The sequence below is a fragment of the Cebus imitator genome, unplaced genomic scaffold (genome assembly GCF_001604975.1).
Source record: "Cebus imitator isolate Cc_AM_T3 unplaced genomic scaffold, Cebus_imitator-1.0 Scaffold474, whole genome shotgun sequence".
Taxonomy (NCBI): domain Eukaryota; kingdom Metazoa; phylum Chordata; class Mammalia; order Primates; family Cebidae; genus Cebus; species Cebus imitator.
This window is the reverse complement of record NW_016107789.1, coordinates 802175-829108: the sequence shown is the minus strand read 5'-3', so window position 1 is coordinate 829108 and position 26934 is coordinate 802175. Positions and strand designations below refer to the sequence as shown.

General features: G+C 41.8%; 1 protein-coding gene across 13 annotated transcripts in view; it reads left to right on the top strand.

Moving 5' to 3' along the window:
• Window positions 1–26934, top strand: part of ITPR1 (inositol 1,4,5-trisphosphate receptor type 1) — a 354903-nt gene that overhangs the window by 213015 nt on the left and 114954 nt on the right. For 4 of the 13 annotated variants that reach the window (XM_037732852.1, XM_017512640.2, XM_037732851.1 and 1 more), the window contains 6 exons: window positions 3135–3283; window positions 4531–4642; window positions 10232–10264; window positions 18339–18374; window positions 19928–19975; window positions 25887–26019. In XM_037732852.1, coding sequence (XP_037588780.1) covers window positions 3135–3283; window positions 4531–4642; window positions 10232–10264; window positions 18339–18374; window positions 19928–19975; window positions 25887–26019 — 511 coding nt within the window. Of the gene's footprint in view, window positions 1–3134; window positions 3284–4530; window positions 4643–10231; window positions 10265–18338; window positions 18375–19924; window positions 19976–25886; window positions 26020–26934 lie in introns of all 13 variants that reach the window. The other 9 variants (XM_017512631.2, XM_017512637.2, XM_017512636.2 and 6 more) reach the window with 4 other exon arrangements.

Sequence of the window (26934 nt, the reverse complement as noted above, 5' to 3'; positions counted from 1 at the left end):
AGAGTTGATAATATGTCCCAGTTACCTATATTTCGTGCAGAAAATCACAGCAATTGCTTTATTCTCTTTTGCTATTCTGGAGGTTGACTGGCATCAGCAAGCTATTTCTTGATAAGAGTCTTTCATGGGGTTGCAGTCAGATGGTGACTGTGGTTGGACACAGCTTGACACCTTGCTCACTCCCGTGTTTGGCAGTTGATGCTGGTTGTCAGATGGAACCTCACTGGAGGTGTTGACTGAAACACTAACGTGTAGCCTGGGCTTCCTCACACCATGGCGGCTGGGTCCCAAGATGAGTGTGTGTAGAGAGAGAGACAAGTGAAAGTTTCATTGTTATGATTTCAGAAGTTACATAGCATCACTTTTATTGTACTCTGTTAGTCAAGGCAGTCTCAGAGTTTCACTCAAGCTCAGTGGGAGGGAATCTAACCATCATTCAGTGAAAGGGATGTCAATATCACATTGTAAGAAGACTGTGCAAGACAGGATATATCGTGGTGTAGCTATGTTAGGAAATTACAGTACACGTAAAATACATAGAGCAGTGCCTGGCATGTAGTGAGCACTCAGTTGAGGGCTGCTATTATTATATTACCATTATTACTGTGATCTATCACTATGATGGTAATCGTGTTGCTGAATCTCCGTAAGGTTACACAACCTACGTGAAGACAGATGAATTCATTAAATCATTCATCAGCTCCATGCTAGGCACTGGGGATACAATGGTCAGCAAAACCAGACATAATGAGCTTTGTCTCTTAGTATCTGAAGAATCAGAAGGGAGAAAGGGACATTAATGTTAAACATAAAATGGTGAGAGGAAAAAGAAGTGCAGAGAAGTGAAGAGCGCTTGAAAGATTCTGATGAGGAAACTAATTTTGTCTGAGGTTAGGAATGAGGGTCAAGGAAGACCTTGCTGGGGAAAGTAACATTTGAACCAAAATGAGAAGGAACAATAGGACTTAAAGAATAAAAGGGAGGAAAACAGCGTGTGTAAAGACTATCATACAGAAAGGAAGATGAAAATAAAAAGTATTACTCAATTTCAGCTAATTATCCCTTTTTTTCTTAGCATCTACCAAGAGACCTGTTCTGCCTTTGTTAAATACTCGAATGAGTATTAGAGGGTGTTAAACACTTAAACAGGCATCTTAACTTGACCCATGAAACCCTGCTCTTATGAGCAAAGGAAGGTTAGTGTGACTGGAGCCAGGAAGCTGGGGAGGCTGGCAGGGCTGCTTGGGTCAAGTTAAGAATTTCAGCCTTTATCATAACACAGTTCTTAAATAACTAATAGAACCCGTTCTTGATTCCTAATGGAGTGCTTCCTGTTTCCACTATGCTTTTAGAAAGGGGGGAAGGGTATTGTAGACTCCTAACTCAGTGAGCACATAGTATTTTCTCGTCTGCTCAAATAAAATATCTGCAATCAAACATGCTGGTGTCTTGTGCTCTTCTTAGATTTATTGTGCTTATTCTTGAGAAATAAAACACATAGGGGAGCAATACTGTTAAAAGGACTTGGCCAATGGCTTAAAGGATATGCATTATCCAGTTATTTGCTGTCTGAGTTCTGGGGTTTATGAGATCGCCTAGTGCAGCAAAAGTTGTAATATAAGAAATTCACTTGCAAACTGACCACTTCTGTAATTAATCCCCATCTAGACATCCCTCTCACTTAACACCAGCATCTTTCCCCACCCATTGCTTTGCCGTCTTTGTTGGTGTCTCCCTGATTGCTGAATGCTATACATTTGACAATACAATGCAAATCAATTGCAATGTAAAGTTCAAACTGTGCAAAAGATGCAGGATTTTATGAAATACATGAACACGATAAGAACAACTTTAATCCCATACGAATACTGTAGACAAAGATTTGCCAGAGTCAGGATAAGTAACTATTGAAGAGAATGTTGACTGGGTGCTTCTAAAAGGGATGCTGTGGGGGAAACTGATAAGATCCTCGGAATTTTGCAAAAATGACCCGGTTTTTGACTGTGCTGTGAAAGTCAGTATGAACTAAGGGATGTTGTAAGGTACTGTCTTACAATCTTGTTGGGAAAATTGCCGTGCCCAAAATTATTTGATTGATTCATGTATCTTTATGCATCTTCAACATTAAGAGTGGTTACAGTCATCACCCAAACTGTGTTAAATCTAAGAGTAAATTATCTTCATACGGTTAGTTGTAATTTCTGGATAACAGATCAGTTAATTCTTTCTCGATCCCAACTGGGTCCCCTTTTAAGCAGCTTTTCCCATGCAAATATCCTTGGTCAACCAGGCCTTCCTGTATTATCCAACGTGCCATGTTTGGCCCCTGTTTTAGCCAACATGCCTGTAGGCAGGTTCCGAGTCACCGAGCCATAGAGCAGGCTTTAGCATCTTTTGAAGATAATTTCTCATCTGTTTTCTATCATTTGCCTTCAAATGGTGTTTGTTGTGTTGGTTTTGCTGCTCTTTCAACTTCTCTCTGTTTTCCTTTCCTACAGCTATGTGTTTTGCATTTGAAGACCATCATGCTATCAGGGTACATGTATTTAGCATGTTGATACAGCATGTTCATTCATTGGTGTCCTCATGTTTGTATGACTTTATGGTGTGAATAATTCATGCTCACTGAAGACAGACAACACTGACAAGTATTGCTATATACAAGAAAATTAGAACCACCTGTAATCCCACCACCCAGAGAAAACCAGTAGTTATGTTTAAATAATATTTGATGTTTATCCTTTAGCTAGATACTGATGATGTTTATAAAAATAGGATTATTATTATTTGACCCCTGTTGCACTCATCATAGACATCTTTCCAATGTTAAATTAATTTTTTTGCATCATATTTTAAGCTGTACATAATGGTACCTTGAATAGCATAAGGCGGCCATCTTGAAAGAAGGGGTGGTGGGAAAGTTGACTTGTTTTCACTTTGTTTTCTGCATCAGGGGGTTAATGTTTCAGGTAACCATTGGGCAATGTCTAATAGTTTGAGATGCCAGAGGGTACTAAAGTTACTCCAACCTAGCCTATCCATGCATCAGTGATTTAGGGCAGAAACCAATGTCCTCACCCTCCTGTGGCCAGCATCTGCCTGAGCCGTTGACTGAGGCTGTGTTTCCATTTTAGGACATCGTCTCCGCGCTGGAGGACCGTCTGAGGCCCCTGGTGCAGGCAGAGTTATCTGTGCTCGTGGATGTTCTCCACAGACCCGAGCTGCTTTTCCCAGAGAACACAGATGCCAGAAGGAAATGTGAAAGTGGCGGTTTCATTTGCAAGTAAGCGGCCTCTCTCTCTGGGGTGTTCATTTGCCAGAACCTTGATGACCACACAAAGCTTTTGTTCCCGAAGAAGGAGACGTTATCCTGTTTTCTAACTTTGATGAATGCAAGGTCATGTGCTAAAGTCCTGTTCTGACCTCCCCAAAGTAAGTTAGTCTGTTAAATCCTGCTTACTGACACTTCTTTGTTTTGTTTTGCTTTGTTTTTTGGTGAGAAGTTCTTATTTTAACTGCATGCCCATTCATTCATTTATTACAGAGCACCCACTGTGTGCTGTGGTACAGACATAAAAAAGTCATGATCCCTCAGCCCTCAGAAATCTCAGACCTATCATGATCTTACAGTCTTTTCCTAATAATTGTGTAATGTCTTAGTTTATGCCTTGGTGCATAATCTGTAAGCAACAAGTGGACCATCTCCATTACATTTTTACCCTAAAGCTGGGCACAGTGGTTCACACCTGTATTCCCAGCACTTTGGGAGGCCAAAGCAGGTGGATCACCTGAGGTCAGGAGTTTGAGACCAGCCTGGCCAACATGGTGAAACTCCATCTCTACTAAAAATATAAAAAATCAGCCGGGCATAATGGCAGGCACCTGTAATCCCAGCTATTCTATGGCTGAGGCAGGAGAATCACTTGACCCCTTAAGGTGGAGGCTGCAGTGAGCCGGAATTGTGCTACTGCACTCCAGCCTGGGTGACAGAATGAGACTCTGTCTCAAAAAAAGAAAAAGAATTTTACCCTAAGATTAGTTGTTTCTTTAGCTTGGGGCTGGCCTCTGCCTATGAGTTTCTTACTTTTCTGGGCCCCTCTAAGGATAAGCTCGTGCATAAGGAAACTGTGTATTGGCCTCAACCATCATCCTCATGAGTTTTTTTTTTATGGTGTTGGTATATTTGACCCATTTTGCCGGCAATTCTCAGTGGATAATTAGCCATGCTTTATAAATGAGCAGGTCTGAGTGGATCTCTGTCTCGGTTCTCCTCTCATGTAATTTCTCCATTGTATGTGGCTGACTCCTGCCCAGCGAGCCCGTTTGCTGGGACTTACCAGCAGGTGTCGCTATTGAGACACAGTCACTCGCTGGCTGTTAGTGCAGGGAATGCCCTGAAGTATGTTTAACCCGAGAGCTCTTAATAAAATGTTTGTTCATTAACAGACTAGTTAAAATAAATTGCTTGCAAAGTGTTTTTAATTTAAAGTTAGTTTCAGAGACATAATCCATGGTTTCCACCCCCTTCAGGTTAATAAAGCATACAAAACAGCTGCTAGAAGAAAATGAGGAGAAGCTCTGCATTAAGGTCCTACAGACCCTGAGGGAAATGATGACCAAAGATAGAGGCTATGGAGAAAAGGTACTTCGTTTTATTTTCCTGGTCCAACCAGGTTTTACCATGAAATTGAAGGGAGGGATCTTTAAAAACCCACCTTGATATATAGGTGAAGGGGAGGAAGGCAGCAAATCACACTACCATGTGTGTATCTATGCAACAATCTTGCATGTTCTTCACATGTACCCCAAAACCTAAAATGCAATTTAAAGAAAAAAATATATATATATATAGACACCCCACCTTGGCCCAGGCATTACTGACTGAGGGGTTAGCTTTTTTTTAAAAAAAAGCTGTTTATCCTACCCTTAAAGGGAGCTAAATCATATGACTGTCTTTTAAAAGTCCGATATACGTAGTCGTCTCTTACAGCCTGCTTGCCACATAATCTAATGTCAGAGCGGTAATAACAAGATTTTTAAATTCCCAGTGAGAAGTAAATGCCTCTTGTGTATCAAAGTATGCGTTTCTGACTTTTAGGCTTCAGCTAAGCATACCTGCAGGTTTACCTGCCTCTTTCAGATGAGATGTTGCACAATCTTTCAGGGCATCAAGAAACTCCCTCCAGTTCTAACTGCAATTAAGGCAGGCATACACGTCACCAATTCTGAGACAGATTGGGAAATGGACAGTCCTGTGACCTGATTGTCCTTAGTATATGCAGTGAGCGAGGACATACCAGCTCCATCCCTTACACCTCTAATGTTGGGCAAAGTAGGGCAGAAACAATCCCATTCCCTTTCCTTTCAGCCCCCAGCAGCAAATCATGGATGTGAATTTAAATCCCACCCATTTTCATTTGAAGGTAATAACGTTCACTAATGGCCTGCTAGCTACATTTAGCGACAGTTTCCGAGTAGGTAAATATGCTGATATCACCAACTTATCAAAATACCCAGTAAGTCATTTTTTCAGCTCTAGGAAGAAGCCTTGGTAATTAAGTCAGCCTGCCTTGTCAAAATGGATGGTGGCAACCAGACTGTTGCAAATATAAACGTCTGCAGGAATGTTGCTTTCTAACCTATCTCTCATTAATATTAGAGAAATGTTACTAGTGAGACTTCTTGGATAAGAAAATACAGAAAACAGATTTTGTAGTTTCTTAGTTTATACCATGGGGCATAATCTATAAGCAACAAGCAGTTCCATGACTAGAAATCTCCATTACATTTTTAGAAACTAATTAGAATGTAGGTTTCTGTAACTCAGTAGGAATTTTGCAGAGAAAACCTGTCAGACAAGTGTTTATAAATATAAATGGTGGAAGTGAAGAACCCTGGTAAGGTAGAAGTGCTGGGATGGCTCGTTCATACAGATACCTGTTAGGCACCTAGTAGGTCTTGCTCTTAAAAAAAAAAAGAAAAGAAAAAAAAGGGGATAAGACTGATGGCAGAGAATATACTTACCAGACAGATAAATAATAACCATTTATTTGAGATCATCCTTTCTTTTAAACTGAGTTTTTGGAAACATTTATAAACTATGAATCTAGTTACAGAAATTCGCTCTCCATAGTAAAGGTCAAATGCACCAAAGCTGAGTGAATATGTTTGCGTCCATGGGCATAAAACCTGATTTTTCAAATCTGGAGGCCACAATTTTCACTTATTTGGAATATCTATTTCTTTCTATATCCAAAGTATTTAAAGTAAACTTTGGTGTCTGTATTCTAGTGACTGTTACACTTTGTGATTATACATGCAGTTCCCTGCAGTTGTCTTTTTATAACCTAGAAAGCAGAGGCACTGTCCTGGAGTTTCCTGAGTCCCTGTTGCATGGTGGACAAGTATGGCAGGGTCTTTGAGGCCACATGGAAGGTGTGCTGGCCTGCTGTCTGTCCCTACCCGTTAGTGCAAAGTGGAAGAGCATCCCGGACCCCAGGGGATGCCACATCAGAAATGTCATAATGCCTGTTATAAAGCTCATGGAGAAAGAAAGGGCATGGGGTTGAGAGGACCCTTGAAGGAGATCACTAGGAAAGAGTAAATTATATCACTGTTTTATAGAGGTTCCTGGGATTTAGCTTAAATCCCTTTTCAGCTGGTGAAGAAATTAGTCACACCTAAGCAAAGAGGCCTGGAGAAGAGATGGCTTTTCTTTCCAGTCTGGTAGGGCTGTCATTCCCATTCACGAACGTGAACAAATTGTAGGCCAGTATGGAAAACACCATGAAACTGAGGAAGATGCTCTAAAAACCCACATTAGTGGCTCCAAACCTGCAAGACTTGCTGTGCTTGTGGCCGAGTGCTTGACTACCGGGGAAGTGCTACTTAACCATTCCTGTCAATTGAACTTCAAAAGAGAGAGAAGGAGAACCAGGGACCCTAAAATATTTCTGTCTCCTGACCTGGTAGCTGGTATTCACTTTGTCTCACTAAGGCTTTTTGAAGATGCTTTTTGATGGTTTACTGGCTGCCCCATTTGACTAAAGAAGCATGACACACAGGGCAGGCCGACTTTTTCAAGGGTGGGAACAACCCGGAACCAAAGAACTAACCTTTCTCAAGCAAATCAGTTGGCTTGACTCAGTGTAATAAACGAGGTGTTCTTTGGCCTGGATGCTGAGGAGGACACCATGGTGAGTGTGGAGGCCGTTTCTCTCCTCCCATCCCCATTCTGATTGATTAGTGGCCTCTTACCGAGCTTGTCTCGTGACTGACAGCTCCCTGGTGTTGTCCAGCATTGTTCTGCTTCCCTGCCCTCTCCTGAGCCTTCATAGCCATAGAGTCAGATTCAGAGGAGTCCTGGCATGGCCTCTTCCAACTCTCCCTGTTCATATGAGGAGGCTGGGGCTGAGAGACTGCGCGAGGTCACGTGCAAAGTCTATATGAGATCAAGAGTGGAGTCTGGGTGTCCTGAATCCCAACGCAGTGTCCTCTCCAGCCTCCCCTAAGGTGGTGTTCGCCGTGTGTGGGCTGGGTTTCCTTGCCTTTTTTCTAAACAATAATCCTTAAAGATGATGAGACGTAAGTGCCTTTACCCATCTTTACCTTTTCATTCAACTTTAATACTTAGTCAAGTTCGCAGATGAAAAAGTTGACATCATTCTTTATTATCCTGATCAAAAACATTGGTGTGCCTGTATGCGTCTCCCTGCCTGGGGGGAAAAAAGCCATCAAGAACTGTCATCCATGTTATAAAATAGACTAAAACATAATAGAATCACTGTAAGACACTGACCTACACGTTTTAAAAGTCATGGATATTCACTAGTTTCCTAAATTATGTCATAAGTAACAATGATAACATTGGTTGACCTCCTGTCATGTGCTAGCCACTATACTAAACACATGTACTGTAGTTCAACCTCAGAGATAGATACCACTATTGTCATTAACTATTTTATACGCAAGGAAGAGACAACATAGGCTCAGAGAGCTTCAGGATTTGCCTGGGGTTACATACTTAATAACAAGGGAACCAGCCATTCAACCCCAGACAGTCTGATCCTAGAGTCTTAGCTCTTCACCACTGCATTATCAGTGAACAGATGGAAATCATTTGAGCATTTTGCGGTCCACCTACAGGTTGAACATGTAAGTTTCCATAATGTTACATGATTATATAAATAATAGTGGGCATTAGCCCTGAGAGCACTAAATGTATCAAAACTTAAACATCTAGTCTTCAGCTCATTGCTGATTTTTTACCCAATTGAAAACACTCTCCAACAGATGCCAAGTGAGTTTACAAAGTGTGATTGTCCCAAGGCCATCCAAAACCTGTAGTTTTGATCAGTTCCTATACAGAGGAATCAGATTAGCGAGTAGCGAGTGGTTGGTTCACTTGTCTGGGTCCAGTGCCCAAAGAAGTTCGTGTTCAAGGACTATCATGGCTGGGCACGGTGGCTCATACCTGTAATCCCGGCACTTTGGGAGGCCGAGTTTGGGTGGATCATCTGAGGTCAGGTGTTCGAGACCAGCCTTGCCAACATGGAGAAACCCAATCTCTACTAAAAATACAAAAATTAGCCTGGTGTGGTGGCATATTCCTATAATCCCAGCTACTCACTTGAACCTGGGAGGTGGAGGCTGCAGTAAGCAAGATTGCACCACTGCACTGCAGCCTAGGTGACAGAGTAAGACTCCATCTCAAAACAACAACAGTAACAACACGTTATCATGTATGATGAAAAGTAGAGGCTGACTGAAGAAGATGGCCACAAGATGTTAATCATGAACACTTAGGAATAAAACAAAATCATCTTTAATTCTTATGTCTCTAAAATGCAAAGGATCACCAATGCATGTACTTCTCAGAGTGTTAAATATGAAATAAATATTAAAATTATCACCAAAATAGTGGTGAAATACATTTCTGCCCTATGCTTATGGTGTTTTTCTGTCCTGTGTATTCAAAATCATAATCTTTAAAATTATGTCAGTTTACAATCACTCTGTGTGCAATGCCTACTAATATCTGCTTTTAATCTATAGTTTAAACCGTGTTTGTGTTGAAAAGAAAATAACCTCCCACAGCTAAATATCTCTAAAATTTAATCTGAATCACTCTCTAACTCAGAAAAATTTCAATCCCCTAGACCCTACTTGAGAAGAAAACGTAGTTATTTTATGTATTATTAATAACTGTTCTAGTTTACTGTAGGTTTTTTACTAAACTGCTATTGACTTAAGTTATTGCTCAAAGAGCTTTGGAAAGAAATTCGGAGGCCAGGAATTAATGTAAAAGGATATCTCAGAATTTATTTAAAATCATTTCCCTTCTGAATAGCAGTAGCTGTTTTAGTGCTAGAGAGTATAGGACCTCTGGTAATGCCTGGGTTTTCATTTCATACAAATTATCGGTCTCCTATTAATTACCAAAGCATCTTTGCTCCAGGTGAGTAAAGTATTAACATTTCCAGCTACTAGGATTTCTGACAGCAACTGAAATTTGCAGAATGTACTCAACGTTAACAAAGCCTAATGAAAAATCAGTTGAGGATCATCCATCTATCCTCAAGCATAATTGTGATACTTCCCTTGTGCTTCTCTTTTTCTTGGACGTGATGCTGATAAATCCCAGGTTGCTAATATCACTTGAGTTGGCACTAATCATTCTAGAGGGAATATAGTTTCCTTTAATCATCCATGGGACCAGGCTAGGGATATGCTGGTCTTATTAGCTGCTGAAGTTACAGCTGGTGCTGTTTGAGCTTCTGACCCCCCCCACCCCCAACTGAGTCATCAAATGAGGCTAAGGAAATAATTTTCTCCTAAACCCGCCTAATTCTACTCCAGTCTTTCACTCTACTGTTTCCCACCCTCTTCAGAAAAAAGCACTGGGGAACTTGCCCTTGCTCCCAGCTCAGTCCCAGTTTTCAAGTACACAAGCAAGCGCAAGGCTCTCTGCATACATGGTTAAGTGACCTGCGAGGTCTGATGCCTGACATGTGAATAAACTGTGCCAGCATCCTGCCCATTTTGGTCTCGAGCAGATGTCACTGTGAGCTGTGGCCATGTCCTAAGTGCCCAAGTCTCTTAGGATGGTTACCATCTAGCAAGGCTTTAAGGAGAAAGTGTCAGCAATAAGCTTGAAGTCTGTAACACTTGGGTGGCTTGTATTTCCTTTCCTAACATTTCCTTCTTCTCTCTTCCCTTTTTTCTTTTCCAGCTGATTTCCATTGATGAATTGGATAATGCTGAGGTCCTAACTTTGTTGTTTTTTGTTTCTCGTGTCTCATGGTGGTGTTTCTGTGACATCCTCCCAGTTAGCCCTGTGATCCTTCCTCTAGTCCCACGGCGTGGAGTATCTGGCTTTGTGTGGTGTGCCCTCTGGGAGTGAGTGGAGTCTGTCGTGTCTGTGTTAGCATTTCCCATGAGTTTGTTTGCCGTTAGTCCTTGGAGATCTCATCTGAGTCTCGATAAAGATGTTCTAAATTGCAATAAGATTTTAATTGTTCACTGTCTAAAATCTCAACTGAATTTGTGGTTGATGCTGGCCAATACCCTATCTCTGAAAGTGAGTTTTGAAGTTGGCTTAAAGAACTTCTCTATCTGTAAGTAAAGCATCTGATGCAAAAAGATACAGCAGCATTGATATAATTTGAAAGTAGTAAAAAAGGAAAACTCGTTACTCTCTTGGTCTATGTATTGAAAAGTATTGAATATGAGAGTTCATATAAAAATTTTTTTAAGTGCAGGGTGAATTCCTACGTGCTAGTTGAGACTTTCCATCCGCAGGCTAGGTTAGGAATGCACTGTATCCGTGGCTTCTTCTAGGAAAACTACCTATAGATCCAGAAATCGAATGTCATCCAGTGGCTTTGGTACTTACGTATCAAGCTAGTTTCACTTACCCAGAGTTACCCTGGAGACTGACTAGTAGTCATTTTGTTTGGGATTTGGGGGCCTCTTGAATATTTTCTGTTTTGTACATTTTTTCAATATTCCTTGCTTTATTTTTAGGTTGTGCTATATGCTAAGTAAATGCTATCAGAGAAATTTAATTTGGGGAATTCACATACATAATTGAGAGGGTTTCATTGGTTGGCAAATCAAGCAAACTGAACTAAGACTTAATTTGTCTTTTGAAAGTCACTTCTCTGATCTGCTTCAGATCTGTTTCTCCTTTCGGTAGACCAGCTAATGCCTTTAGATGAGACAGAGCTGCCAGATAGAGCATGCTGTCTACTCTAATATCTACTCTAATTAATACACTGTCATTTCAGGAACACTAAGAAATGGCTCAGATATCCCTAAGGAGGGTTTGAATTACAGGCTTGAAACAGAAAGCAGCACGAGTGCTTATATTGAATTTGGCACAGTTGCCTCAGGGATGGAGCTCAGAGAGACTAAGTGCCTGGTCCTAGCTCACACAGCTAGACAGTGGCTAAATCAGGACAAACACATGGCTGGCTTTCCTGGTGTGCTTACTGTTCTACCACAGTAAATTCCATAAGCGCAGATTTTTCCTTGTATTAATTAGACAGGAACAGGTGAGGAGACCATTCCTTCTGGGAAGACTAGAAGGTGAGAAAAACAAAAGGGAGTGTACCAACTTAATTAACTGCTGTAACCTCAGGGAATTTTGCCATTTCCTGTTTAGCATTCCTTCTTCCGGGTTATTTGTATGCCAGAAAAATCACTTCTATGCTGAATTTGATGTTGGCACCCTTTAAGACTCTTGTTTCTACATAGAGTTTTAAATGCCTCGCTGATTTAAATTTTTCCTCTAAAATATTGAGGTTGATTTACTATTTGCTTAAGTACAAATTAAGTCGGGAAAGGAAAACTTTCCCTAATCAGAGTCTGTGGTGTTATTAATACACTGTTTTGCACCATAGTAATCAGTTGATGTGTTTGCTTGCTCAAGATAGAACTTGGGTCTCCTGGCTGGGAGTTTATTGCTCGCTTATGGAAAGATTCCACAGTTGGAGCAGGTGTGTTTATAATTATACTCTAGGAAATAGAATACTGTCTGTTTATAAAAGAGGAATGTTCTGGCAGCCACTCAGCTTCTTTGAAAATTCCCTGAAGAAGCAACTGTGGATCCCCTCCACGTTGTTCCCCTGGCAACCGTCAGCGCTGGGACACCAACACCCTGTCTCCAGCCCCTCAGGCTGGTGATCTAGCCCTCTCTGCGGAGGTGCCTCCTGGGCCTTTATCATTGATGCTGTTCTGGAAGCTACCACAGCTCCTGTGGTTTCTCCCCCACCAAGCCTTTTGCTGGCCTGCACTCCTGGAAACCTGTGGCCCACAGCTGGAGCTCTACAGAAGCTTGATGAGAATCCATGCTGGTCCAGGATTAGGGCAGGGCTGCACATCTGAACTGCACACCAACGTTCCAAAGTCTAAATGTGATGGGGAGTAGCCCCAGGGCTGTGTAGGGCCCCCAGGGGCCCATGACCCCAGTTGAGGAAGGGTCACCACGCTTTGATCATAAAGGCCACTTGAGCATCTCTAGAGATGGGCAATTCATGACTTGAAAAAAAGCACAACGCCTACTGAGTCCCTGTCAGTGCTCTGAGAAAACAGGGTGAAAAGAGAACAGAGGCGTAGATTTCCGGCAAGAAAGTACATGGTATGGGGTCTTCCCCACTGCTTTCTAGAATGAAATTGTGTTTGAAACCAGGGAGAGGAGGGGTTGTTTGTTTTTTGGCAAACAAATAGGCAGAGTCTCCATCTTTACCCCCTGATTTTTCTTTTTCCCATGGGGCTGGGGTTGGGGGACAGATGGGGCGGGGGACAGATGGGGCGGAGGGGAGAGGGAAACTCCCCGTGTTGCTGTCCCTTCCGCTCAGAGCTGGGTGAATTATTACACATGTTTACACCTCTGTAGCTACCACAGAATGTTTCCATCACCCCAGAAAGTTCCCTCCTCTAGCCATTCTTGGCTTGAAACAGATACCAGCTGGTGCTAACGACATTCATTTATCTGACTCATATTTGAGTGCCTGTTATGTCCAGGGGGATTTGGATACAGTGGTACCCCAAATGGGCACAGGGTCTGCCATTCTGGAGCTAACAGACAATAATACAAATTCATGCAAGATGACAGCTCTCAACCATGCGACATGTTAGAAGGGAGGAGTGCATGGAATCTGGGGACTTATACCTAAGCAGGGAGGCCAGGTAGCAGCGTAGATCAGGTTACGACAGGTGAATGGCCCCAAGAGGTAATCATGTGAGTTACTTTCCTAAGCTGTAAAGTGCCGAGCTAATCAAAGGGATAGTTCTGGTGAGGTACTTCCACTTGAGACAGAGGTGGTGAGCAGAACGGTAGTCCACCCAGTTTTCATACATGTGTCTGTGAAAAGGAGTGGTGTGTTTAGAAAGTGTGTACTGTAGTTCAGTGGACGTGTCTGTTCCTACATATTTGAGATGTGATTCCCATTGAATCACTGCCTCTTTGGAACTGTGGAATCTCTGGAGCCATTGGTGTCAGCTAGCAACTTTGCCCTCCTGCATTGCAACAAAAAAGCTAAACTCACATTCCACCTACTCAGGGTGGCTGCAGCCTGCTTATGTTAACTCTTCAACTTCTCCTACCTTGAGCTGCTTCTGCAGGCAAAAGATGCCATTGACAGGGAACTTTGTAAAATTCAGGAGGGATAAAAAAGGAGAAACGTAAGAGTGATTAAATTTCACCTTCAGGGGGCGTTCTCATGACGCCCAACCCATGGTGGAGGTGTCCTACTTTTTTGCATTGCTGTGAACTGCTGCGTTGGGTACCTGCCAGCATTCAGGCAGCAGTTACATAAGAGCTGCTTTTTTTCCTGGAATTTAGGCTCACTGCTGATGTGTGACCTTCAGCAGTAATTGCCAATAAATGCAGTGGGGTTGTTTACTGTTAGACACTGGCAACCACAAAGCAAACTCATCTCGGAACATACAGAAGCTATTATAGAGTCAGTGGAGAGCTTTTAAAACATATATATGTACCTCACTGCGATTATTCCATAATGACTGAAGTTGTAGAATTTAGTCATGTCAGAAAGTGTTTTTAAAAAATGAACTTTGCTATTGAGTTCTGATGAGCTTGTTCTATAAAATATAGGTGAAACCACATTGTTGGAGCTAAATAATTTTTGCTTAGTTCTGTTTCTAAAAACAACTACAGTTGGTAAAGTTGTTTCAGCAGATAGGAAGATTTAAGATTGTTCTACTGAAATGCTAGATAACTTCTATTTTAGCTCACTTTTCTTTAAAGCTTTCTGTTTTCTTGGTCTGGGTTTTCAGAGGCTGATGCAGGACCAGGCCTAGCACGTACATTTGCAAGCCCATTCACTGTTTGTTGTTGGTCTCCTCTGAGGTTGTGAGTGAGTAGAAAGGAACTCTTTAAGACTGCTTTGAGGGGCTGGAGATACAAATTCCCTTTGATTTGCTGATAACTAGATCTATAATACAGTTACATTTTTTTTGAATTGCATTCACTTTCTACCATCGTAATCCATAGAAAGAGACATCCCATTTCAAAGGAAAATTCTAGAAGCCCAGGGGTAGGGGGGAATTCCTGCTGAGGGCAGTAGAAAACAAAGTATTTACCCAGGCCGTGCTTTGTGCTGGTCTGTGATAGGCACACATGAAGTGGATGGATGGATGTGGGTGGGTCCTGTTGGGCAAACACCAGAAATAGTCACCTTAGGAAGTCTGTGTGCTCCTTTATATTTAAGAATGATGATTTCCTACATTTTTAGTAGAAATTCGTCCCTTGACAAAATGCTAGGTACATTATGTGTTGCAAGTGAGTAGATCAGTGTCTTATATGCACACACTCAGTTACTACCCAAGGTACCATACTGAGGGCCTGATTTGTGGCCTCATCCAGGAAGCACACTTCGGATTCAGTGACTTGAGATGTAATTTAAATTTCTATTTCAAAGCCAGTTATTGGGAGTCATTTTTCTACTAAGTTAGATTTTGCTCACCTTGTCTAAAAACACTGGGAAGAATTAAGATCCCAGAGTAAATATGAAGAGGCAGTAGGGGGCAGTAGTTGGTTTCTGAGTTGAAAACCAGGCCACATCAGATCACTGTGAATCACCTGTTGGTGTGTGAGACTGGCCTTGACTGGAGGTGCCAGCACCTGAATGTGGTGACTGGTCCTGGGACTGAGCAGGAATACAGAACATGGGAAATTCAGACAAGCCCATACCCTCAAAATATTCCCCCTGAATACATGTTCACTGAGGGCTTCACCTTTCATGTAAAAAAAATAAGTGATGATAAAACTACAACTCCATTCATTCATTTACTAAACATTATCTTTTGCTTGGGGTATGATACGTTGTATTTATGTAGAGCTTATTTGAACATGCATACCTTATTAATATGCTTATATTTATTGAAATGGCAGCTTATTGCTGTAAAATAACCTTATCCTCATAGCCAAAATCATAATAGGAAACAGTGCTAGATATAGGCTGTTGGTGGTTTTACCAACTTAGATACCATGTATGGCCTGGCCCTTTCCATGCCTGGAAACGTTTTATGTCCCAGTGGGTTGTATTATTTAGGGAACTTGCTTGCTAGATATTGTGAAATGAAGTTTACTGAAAATAAACCAAGGATTATTTAGTATTTTAGCTGGAAGGAATCCTAAAGAATGTTTGCAGCTGGGCATGGTAGCTCACACCTGTAATCCCAGCACTTTGGGAGCCTGAGGTGGGCGGATCACTTAAGGTCAGGAGTTTGAGATCAGCCTGGCCAACATGGTGAAATCCTGTCTCTACTAAAAATACAAAATTAGTTGGGTATGGTGGTACATGCCTGTAATCCCAGCTACTCAAGAGACTGAGGCAGGAGAATTACTTGAACCCTGGAGGCGGAGGATACAGTGAGCTGAGATCACGCCACTGCACTCCAGCCTGGGAGGCAGAGCAAGACTCCATGTTAAAAACAGACACAAAAAAGGAATATTTGCTTTGTCCTCCTTGAATAGGTCAGGAGATGGATGCCCAGAGAGGTTCAATGACTGGCTCAGGGTCACACAGAGAGCCAGAGCTAAACCCTGGATGAGCCACAGTCACAGGATGCCCATGCAGTGCTCTGGGGTTTTCCAATCTATTCCATAAAGGGATCGCATTTAAAAATGTTTTTCTGGTTAGACACGATTCTTGAAGCTGCAAGGTGTCCTCTGTTTTCTTAAACGGTTTCATAAAATTTTCAAGGGGAAAAGGACAGTTATTTTAATTTAATTTTTGTTTTAAGAATTAATTAAACTAATTTTAGAACAAGCATGACAGCAGTTTAACAGAGGAAATAGAGTGTCAGTACAATCGTAAAACATAATCCCTGCTGAGTGATTAAGAAATAGATATATACTACCTATGGCTGTTTATTCAAGATGCTTCTCTGAACAAAGAGAGCACAGCCAAGAGAATTCAAACAAATGGCACACCAGTTCCATCTTTGTTTTCTTTGGCTTTTGTTTTGATTGGCAAAGGGGTAAGAGGGTAGCTCTGTGCATTCCTATGATGAATCCATGTCTACAATCCTTTTGTTCTGATCATATTGGATCAGTATAAAGGATGCAGTAGTGGGAGGGCGGCCTGTGCAAACAGTGGAATATATTACTTCTGTCTGTATCTCTGGCTGCTCTAAAATGCATGGGAGATTGCTTTAATTCTGCTTTTTCTCATTTGTTCTTTTTGCACTAAGGGAAGATAGCAAAAATGTTTACATAGTTTAATTCTTTAGCATGCAGAATGTAAGGGTAGAGGTAAAAATGCATTCTTGGATTGTGATATTTCTATCATTTTGAAAATACCTTTACCTGTGCTCTACTTTCACTTTCCTTCCACACTCAAATCCTTCCTACCACCAGCACTGTCCCTCCCCACCCCGAGCAGGAGGCTGCATGCTTCAGAGGGAAGTTTTCTCCCTTTGATTGATGGAGTTGGACTCATGCATGAAAGGTCTGCTGTCCAGATTTGAGTGAGCAACCCTTGTTGTCTTTGCTAAAGTAGTTTAATCCCCTGGATCGTTCTTTCATTTTCTCTATTGGGAAATAGAAAAAAGACAGAAATCGTTAGATTACATAATATAGCAGCCCTATATTAAGAGGCTTTTTTTTCCTCTTGGGGATCAAGCTATCAAAGGGGTAGTGTTGAGCTGGACGACGATCCCACCAGATTTCACAGTGTCACTCCTCTCATGCTGTCAACACCAGCCCTGGTCTGCCACCTGACAGCCACCTTCTGGCCCTGAATGAGTGTGCTGGAGCTCTGTTAGAGGCCAAGGTCACACAGTTGCAGCGTGAGCCTTGGGTTTGTCCCGTGGCCTCACACTACACCTTGCACCAGTCACGCCGCTGGCCTCTGACTTTGTTCCCAGGATGCCCAGGTGGGGTCTGGCAGTTCCAGCTGATATCTCTCCTCTGCTCCAGGCACATGTCCTTTCGGAGGGCAGATTCATGGCACTGTCTGCAAATGGAGTGGTGGACTTCTCCAGGCACACCTTCGTGTAGCCCCTGCATGCCCTATCGCTCCTTTCCCCTCACCTGCTTGTTGTTTGGAGGCATCCTTTTGTTGCTCACCCATGGATTGGAAATTATGAAATCAAGTGGGGGAGGCTGCTCTCTGTGTGCCATGGCTGGGACAGGGCCAGGAAACCCAGACCATGAAGCCCGCAAGGGAAGTGCATGGGGTGGGAAACTCATCTCCAAACTAACTGTGAATGCAGGCGATGCTGCTGCTCCCACAGACGCTGGAGCAGGGAGGCTGCATCCCTCAAGCCCAAGCTGGAGCCTAGGTCTTCTTCCCTGCCACAGGACAGGTATGGAGAGCAGAGAGACACAGGAGAAAGCTTAAACCCACAGGAGACATGTGGCATGTGGCACTTTCCCAGGCCTTGAGCCCCTGCTGTTATCAGTGCCTCTGCTCCCCTGAGAGCCTCCGCGGACAGGCACCCTTTTCTTTCTTTCCCTGTCTCTGTGGACCGAGACACGGATGTGCTGTGGTTCTTTCTTTCACTTGCATTGTTTTAAAGCATAATTCCTTCTTGGTTAGCAGTAGACATTTTTTTTCCTTTCTTATTTGAAATATGTTCCCCCATCTCACAGGCCAATTGTCTCCTCCAGCACAACCACATTCAGTTTGATTTGAAGGTATCTGGTCTCCTTGATTGCTGAAGCCCACTTCAGCCGGTGATCCGGCAGGGTTGCCTCATCTCCCATCCTTCCTCCCGTGTTTTGTCCTTGAGTGTTGGTCTCTGGACTACTCTGTGGCCCACAGGACGCAAGCGCCATGACTAACGTGCTTCGTTTTACTCCCAACTAGCTTCCTCCGGCTCCGGATTCTGAGAACGCCACTGAGGTGTGTTGCCCCCTATATTTGTAGCACCAGTGCCAGCAAATATGGGTGCCTCTCAGTTGTCCTGGTTGGGTGTTTGAATTGTTGTGAGAAAACGTCTGTCCAGGTGGTGGGTGTAGGAGGGAGGTCTCTAGGCTGGCTGGGAACAGATCATTGCTCTCACGGATGTGGCTCTCAGTGTAGAAAGTCCTGAGGAGGTGGATCCAAACTGAGCATCCTCCAGGTGCCAGGATGTGGCTCTTTGAAAGTTCTCACTCAGAACCATCTTAATCGTGAGATGTTTAGTTAAGACGTGAGGATGTTAAGACCTTTCCGCTGTTAATATAAAATTGACTTTGGGTCCTGTGCAGAGATGAGGCAGTTTTGAAGTTATAAATGAATAATAAAAAATATTTATAACTGTAGAAAAAGCTGCTAATAAACTTGTAATTTTACGATGTACTTTTTAAAATGTTTTTATTTTTTGAGACAAAGTCTTGCTGTCACCCAGGCTGAAGCACAGTAGTGCAACCTCGGCTCACTGCAACCTCTGCCTCCTGGGTTCAAATGATTCTCCTGCCTCAGCCTCCCAAGTGGCTGGGATTACAGGCATGTGTGACAATGCTCAGCCAATTTTTGTATTTTTAGTAGGGACAGAGTTTCACCATGTTGGCCAGCCTGGTCTCAAAACACCTGACCTCAGGGGATCTGCCCGCCTCAGCATCTAAAATTGCTGGGGTGACAGGTGTGAGCCTCTGCACCCGGCCTACGATGCAGTTAAGAAAAAAAAAAAAAATCTATCCTTCTTGCTGCTAAGTAAACTCACTACATGAGGGACTAACATTTACTAAGGTGTGTGAGATCATAGAGAAGCTTTCTGGGGAGACATATTTCCAAGTATCGAAATTTAATTTCGGAAACTATTCTAAATTCACAGCAGTTCAGGCTAGAATGAAGTGTACTTCATTTGAAAGAAGTCTATTGAGGGTCTTAAAAATGAAGCATGAACAAATGATCGAATAGCTAAGTTGCCATGTGGATGCTTTCTAATCATCAGTGTCCTGTATCCTAATCGGAGCTCCTCATTATGTTAACCATTTTGGTTACAAGACTTGTGTACTTGTGGGGTGGGGAGAGCCATGGTCCCATGTCTGTGTCTGCTCAGAGGTGTGTGTCTTCTTGTCCTTATGCATGTGCTGTGCAATGATGCATGTGTGAATCATAAGGACCTGCCTGATTGAGTCTTGCATTACAACCCCTTATAGGTTAATGTCACAGCATATAACATAGAACTTCCTTTTCATGATCTTTGCAATAAATTATGTTGGCCAAAAAGTTATATGTCTGCCCATTTTAAACAGTGCACTAGGGTTGGGGGTATGGGAAAATCATTATGCAGCATCTAGATAATCAAGCATGAGTGTTTGAGGGGGAAAACAGAAAACCAGACCTATTCTCCGTTTGGATAACTCTTGTCTATATATGAACTCTCAGTGTATTTTATATGTGACTGATGCTGCAGATGGTAGTGTCTCCTTAGTGTTGTACTTAAAATGGAATTTCTGCATGCTTAGCAGGAGCTTGAACCAAGTCCACCCCTGCGGCAGCTGGAAGACCATAAAAGGGTACGTAGTCTTGAGTCTTGGGTATTGGGAGCTAATGATCAGTGACCATAACACCTTCATCAGCCACACACTGTGATTGACAGACAGTTTTTGTTGTTGATACTGTTAAAGCATTAATTGACTCAAGCAATCACAGCCATGTATGTAAATGAAACTAAATAGTGGTTCCACCTATCATCTACCTGATCAGAGCACTGTAACCAGCTGGCCTCCAAATCACGACCACGTAAGCTTTTCATGTCCCTTTTTCTTTTCTGTGTGGGCTTTCTACTTACGTGAAACCTAAAAAAAAATAAAAAAGTTCTGTATTGACTGATGAATAATGGAAAAAATTTTATAATTTTATTACCTAGCCACAAGAGCCACTAATGTTTTTGTTTGTTGTTTGGGGTGGTTTTTTTTTAGAGGCAATATCACTCTGTTGCTTATGCTGGAGTGTAGTGGTGTGATCTTGGCTCACCTCAGCCTCAACCTCCTGGGCTCAAGAGATCTTCCTGCCTCAGCCTCCCAAGTAGCTGGGACTGTAGGCACCACGCCTGGCAAATTTTCTTTTCTTTTTTATTTTTGAAGAGAGAGTCTTGCTGTGGTTCCCAGGTTGGCCTCAAACTCCTGGGCTCAAGTGATCCTCTTGCCTTGGCCTCCCAGAGATCTGGGATTACAGGTGTGTGCCACCATGCCCAGCCCCACTAATGTTTTCTTATTTCCTTCTACCCACGTTTTTATACACATGAGCACGGTGCCAACAGACACAGGCACGTTTGTATTATCATTGGGATTATTCTAAGTATCCAAATTTTGTATCCTGTTTTGCATTATATTACTGTATCTGAGTATTTGTTTTGAAAATCTTTGAAAGTTAACAGCTGCCTGAAGTTCTCCAAATTAACAGGTAGTTCATCATTTTTTTCCGTTGATGAGGAAATGAATGACTGTGTGCATCTTTGAATAAATTCCTAGAAGAGGAATTCCTTGGCCAAGGGGTAGATAATGCTCTTAAGGTGTTGATTGTGCCTTGCCAAAGCATTTCTAGAAGATTGTGTACATCCATGAGCATGCTGACAGCACTGATATTCATGTTGCCCATTTTTGGGAAAATAACCAGATGTCCTGGTGACACAGGCTTCATCCCCATTTCACAAGTAGGAAATTGAGACTCTGGGAAGTTCAACATCTTGTCTAAGGTGATGGAGTTTGAAAATGACCTGTCATTATGAAGACTGTCTTGGAACTGTGGTCATCGGTGTCTTAGAGAATTTTTCTTCTATTTTTGTGGGTACATAGTAGGGGTATGTATTTATGAGGTACACGAGATGTGTCGGCACAGGCACACAATGTGAAATACAACACATGGAGAATGGGGTATCCATCCTCTCGAGTATTTATCCTTTGAGTTCCAATCCGAGTACATTTTTTATGTTACTTTAAAATGTATAATTAAGTTATTGTTGATTATATTCACCCTATTGTGCTATGAAATAGCAGGTCTTATTCTTTCTAACTATTTTTGGTACCCATTAACCATCTCCACCTGCACCCTGTCTTGGAGAATTGATGCCTGAGATAAATGGGTAGCCCCATGCACCTTTACTCTGCTCATGCCCAGGCCCCTGCCCAGTCTCACCGCATCCCAAATCCCTTTTGTTTTCTTGCTCTGATAGAGACATAAACTTTGTGATTTCTCTAGGACCAGAGAATAGTTCCAGGAAATTGGCATTTCAGCAGAATTCAGGACGTGATGCTAGAGCGTTCTCCAGTCTCCTTTATCTCCTGCATTTCATGGTTCAAGGCACCTTGCATTCTTATATTTTCCATCCTTGCCTGCCCTTTAGAATTATCTCAGGTCTTAGGAGTAGCTGGCAAAGGCACACAGCTGTCCCTCATGTCCTAAGCCCTCAAGGGACTTGGTAATGAATGCTGCCAATGCCCCTGAACTTTGTGATTTGAAACAGGTTCAAGTTTGCATTTTTTGTTTTGTTTTGTTTTGGTTTTTGCCAGGTACTTGCTGTGGTGATTTTGAGCAAATTAACCTTCTTGTGCCTCATTTTGTTCTGCTGTAAAATGGAGGTGACAACAGTCCTTATACCTTAGGACACTGAGCTGTGCACATGAAGTACTTTGCACAGTGGCTGGAATATGATAAGGGATAACTTGCAGTTACCTTGTGGATTGAAATATTGAGGTGGTTTTGTAGACAAGAGTAGAAGGAAGATATTTAAAATCTAGGCTCTGCCCTCATGCTGACTAAGGTGTGAGAGGCTCACAGCTCACATGAGACGGTGACCGTGCCTGAAGCACATGGTTTTAAGTGGCTGGAACCTGGGAAACTGAAAGGTCAGTTCTCTCTCCTTTTGTGTGGCCATGTTAACTCCTTAGTGTCTTGTTCATCGCTGGTTCTCTTCCCACACAGTCCATTTGCTATTTAGTTCTGTTGATATAAGTGAAACTCATGTTGATAGAGTGACCAGGGAGGAGCTTGGTTTCATTACTCCACATCACTATTCTACCAATTTTCATTGTTTTAACGTGACACTTATTACAAATGACTTTTTCTTTTCTCAGTCTTAGGTAATAATGTGTGTGGAATTTCTGACTGAGACAAACATCTGATATTTGTTTGCATACTGTAGGTGTAAACTGCTGGAAAAAAACTGGTATTATTTTTAAAAAGGGTTGCACAGCCAAATGTTAAAGCTGAAGAAGTGACGTTATTTGGGAAGTCATTTTTTTTTTTCCTTCTCTGCAATCAGATTCCTCAGCCTGGTACATTGTGAACAGCTTAGTGCTGTTAAGTAATTTATATCAAGATGATTAGGAAAGCTTTTCTCTGCAGATTTTAATTTTTCTTAAATTAAACCACTGGCTCAGAAAAACAGAATTTTCCTTGAACCCAAGTTTTCACACTAGGAATTTGCATAACTTTTAATAATTCTTATCCATTTTCTCTTTCTGTCCCCTCTTACCTATAATTCTCAATCTTCATTCTTTCAAAAAAGAAATTAATCTCGTCTGGTTTGTTTTTTTTAACTTGCTGTCTGATTTTTTTCTTTCTTGCAGTTTAAGAGAGAGAGAGAGAGAGAGAGAGAGAGAGTGTGTGTGTGTGTGTGTGTGTGTGTGTGTGTATGTGTGTGTAGAGAAGGTGAGATGAATATGTGCCAAAAACCTTATAATTAAGAGCAAAAAAAAGTTTGTGGGGTGGAATGTGGTTGTTGTTGCTGTTTTTTTTTTTTTTCCCCCAGAAGGAGCACATTTCATGATATTCTCTTATGGGGGAAAATGTACCATTTGATGCATCAGTTGCTATGGTAACTGCTAGGGTTTTTCTGTTGAAGGAGAGACAAAATGGTAATGTGAGATCCCTTTGTAACTTGAGTTTGGCATCCAGGCTGCATAAATGTGGAGTTCCTGTTCCTGGCATCCACGTGCTCCTTTCATTACCTCCTACTTGCTTGATTGCAGACTGACCAGGGTCTTGCTGTTCAGCCTCAAAACTATGAGGAGAGGGGAAAAAACACCACCACTAGAAGTTGAAAATCCAAGCAACTCAATCCAGCTCTGAGTGGAATTGTGGTGCACAGGCTCCAGCTGAGACCTCCTTAAGGGATGCATGTTTGTTGACTGGTCACAGCCATACTGCCTTTGACTTGACCACTCAACCCTATGCTCTTTCAGATTCCTGTTGTGATGGCTACATTGGCTGTCTTCCCTGGCCGCAGCTTACAGGTCTCGGCCCAGCCATCTAGCGCTCAATGTTCTCACAGTGCCATAGGGGATCCAGTTAGAGACTTAGGATGGTCAACTGCCAGTCACACCTGTTGCTGGAGCTCAAAGTCTGTGTCGTCTTGAAAGAAAATCAAATGGATGCATTATGATATTTAAAAAGGGAAATCATATTTAATCTGTCATATTCAACAGAGAGGCAACCTTTTCTTTCCCTCATTTCTTTCTTGGTAGGCTTTCTTGAATGTAGCTTTAAATCTTTTGCTTCTCTTATGAAATCAGCCTTTTAAATCACTGTATTCCTAGTGACTTCTCCAGAGACTGATGATGTGCTTGTACTAGTGCTTGAGACTGGAATACCAGTAAGGTTATATCTTTATACCAGAATGGGGTCTTCTGAGTCATTAAAGAATCCTGCACTGAAACTTTTTTCCCTATCTGTGAGCAATTTATTTTAAAAGTACTTAAAATATTACAAGTAACTTACCCATTTGAAACACTCTTGGAATTTTGAATTTACAGTCAGTCTAGTGGGAAATGAGTTTCATGAGCTGATAGAAGTTACCCTCCTTTGCCGAACTATGAAGAGAGACATATTTGTGGGTGGAATGGAGAGATGAAATTTGGGATTTTTTTGTTTTCTGCACACTCATTTAAAAATCAGTCTCTTCCCGTCTCCCCTGTTTATCCCATCCCAATCTGTCGCTGGAATCTTTAACTAGCAGCATGAATTAACAGAGTAGATAAACCCTTTCTGGGACTTTCGGTGATTTTGTTGATTGACAGGAGCCAAGAGTTTCCTGCCTGTCTTCTTTCTTCCTTGGTCCCTCACTTCTCCGAGGGCACATCCCATTTCCCAGCCTCCCCCCGCCACCGCCCCCGCCTTCAGCCTGCTCCCTCCCACCTTGTTTTGCAAACGCCTTACTTGAAATCTCCAGACCTATTCTCAGAGCTTATTAACAAATCTTTTTAAATTATACAGACTTATGGTTCAGATGCAGGTCTCTTCAAAACAACTCTTTAGTCTTTATTTTAGAGACCTGCTAGATTTCAACCCCTTTCCTCTCACCTAGATTTCTTCTTCCTTACCTCTCTTGATGGTGCACTAGAGGAACTCCATGCCTTGCTTCTTTGATTCTGGAAAAGAGTCCAGGGAAAATGTATACAACCTTTGACTTTTGGAACCTTCAGATTAGGAGGTGGTCTTCGGGCCCCTTAAGAGCACGTCTGAAAGTGTAGAGCTGAGAATGCAGAATGCATCCTGCCTCTGGCTACTGGCTTGCCAGTACCCCCCAATATTACTGAACAAATCTAAGTTTTATGGTTTTTTTTTTTTCTGGTTAGAGTAATTACAAAGAGTTATTATATCCCTGTTCAGGACTCTTTGATATTTATATATATTTAAAATGTTATTCCAAAAAGGTTGAAATATATATAAAAGGATTCAGAAAGGTTTCGAAAACCCTCATTCATAATTCCACTTCAACGGCAGCTGTCAGCTCATGCCCACTCTTGTCTCACTGATATCCTCGCTGCTTCCCTTCTCTCCCATATCGTTTTAAAGCAAATTCCAGACAAAATGCCATTTTATCTATGTTGCTTATTTTTGATATATTTGATATCTGCCACTCATGCCACTAATGTATTGCCTATAGCATCATGAGGTTTTTGTTGTTGTTTTTGTCTTTTTTTTTTTTTAATCCTTTGGCCCCTGGACTGTTTCTGTAAGAAAGGCTTACTTTTGGCTTATTGTATCGTCTTGCTCTATTACTCTGATATCTCAATATTTTTTCAGACCTTGGGAATAAACCTTGTGCTTGAAATAACATTTTTATATTGCAGTGGGGAAGCTGACCCATAAACATTTTCAATTTGTCTTAATTTTATCAACTTACCCCAAAGGGATTTTTGTTTGTTATTGTGAGTTGTTTTTCAAAATTACTGTTCTGTCTTATCATTGTGTGAGAGGGTACTTCAGTCAATATTCTACATTGCTACCTTTTTTAAAAAAAAATATGGTTTTCTGAGACAATACTGAAGTTGACTTCAGAGTTCCTAAATGCTCCTATTAATTATTTTTTTACCAAGTGAAACTCAGCCAATTATCACTGAGCACCCCTGTGTGTTTTGAATATTTGTCATTCAGTTATGCATTAAATGCAGAACCTCATTTTATTATCCTGTTTGAATTAAGGGTGAGGCACTCAGGCAACTTTTGGTCAACCGTTACTATGGAAACATCAGACCTTCTGGAAGAAGAGAGAGCCTTACCAGTTTTGGCAATGGCCCGCTGTCACCAGGAGGACCCAGCAAGCCCGGGGGAGGAGGTAGGCTTTGTGGTGTCATTAGCTTCATGTGTGAATCAAGTGTGTCCTATGATAGCTGCATGTTTCCGCCTAACAGGTTGAAACGCTAACAACAGATGAATTTGTGTTGCAAGTGTATTTTTTAGCAACTTGTTTTGTCTTATGGTCTACCATCAAATTGATTTCTAAACATATTTTCCTGCAAACTAGCATTTCCCTGCAACTAAATATTGGCTAAGCCTTTTGCTCCTCCTTTCCATGCAGTAACTATCTTGGTGATATTTGAATGATTTGAGGGATTTGATTTTATTGCAGTTTGTCCCATGGTTATTAGGACTCCTGTATTCCCATAAAATGATGAAGATATTGGCACTCAGGATAGTGAAAGCTGCCATTTGTTATGCATCTGCTGAGTGCCAGGGGCTTTCCTAAGTACTTCATGTTCTTTATCTCATTTTCACCTCCCAGTTACTCATTATAGGATAGGTACAGTCTATCCCAGGTCCACGGATAAAATGGAAGCTTGTTAGTGGCTGGTCTGTAATTTCAACCTGGTATATCTAATTCTAATTCTAATGCCCATGTGTATACATCCACAAAGTCCTGTGGAAGTTTACAAAAAAAAAAAAAAATCCATGTACAGAAATGCTTACTTTAAATCAATTTAAGCACAATTACAGGTAAAAGATACAAAAACATGGAACCCAAAGGTAGATCTATCTGGCTTATGTTTTTAGGCAAGCCAGTAGCTCAGTGCTCAAAGCACAAATGTGAGTTGTCTGATTTCCTGTCTTATGGTGATGACTGTGGGGCAGCTTCAGATCCTTGGTGGGTTCCATGCATAGCACAAAGAGACTCAGTATTCAGTAAATTTGTCCTAGCAAATGCTAAGAAGGAAGCTTGGCTTTCTCACTGGATGAAAACTGGAAGCATAGT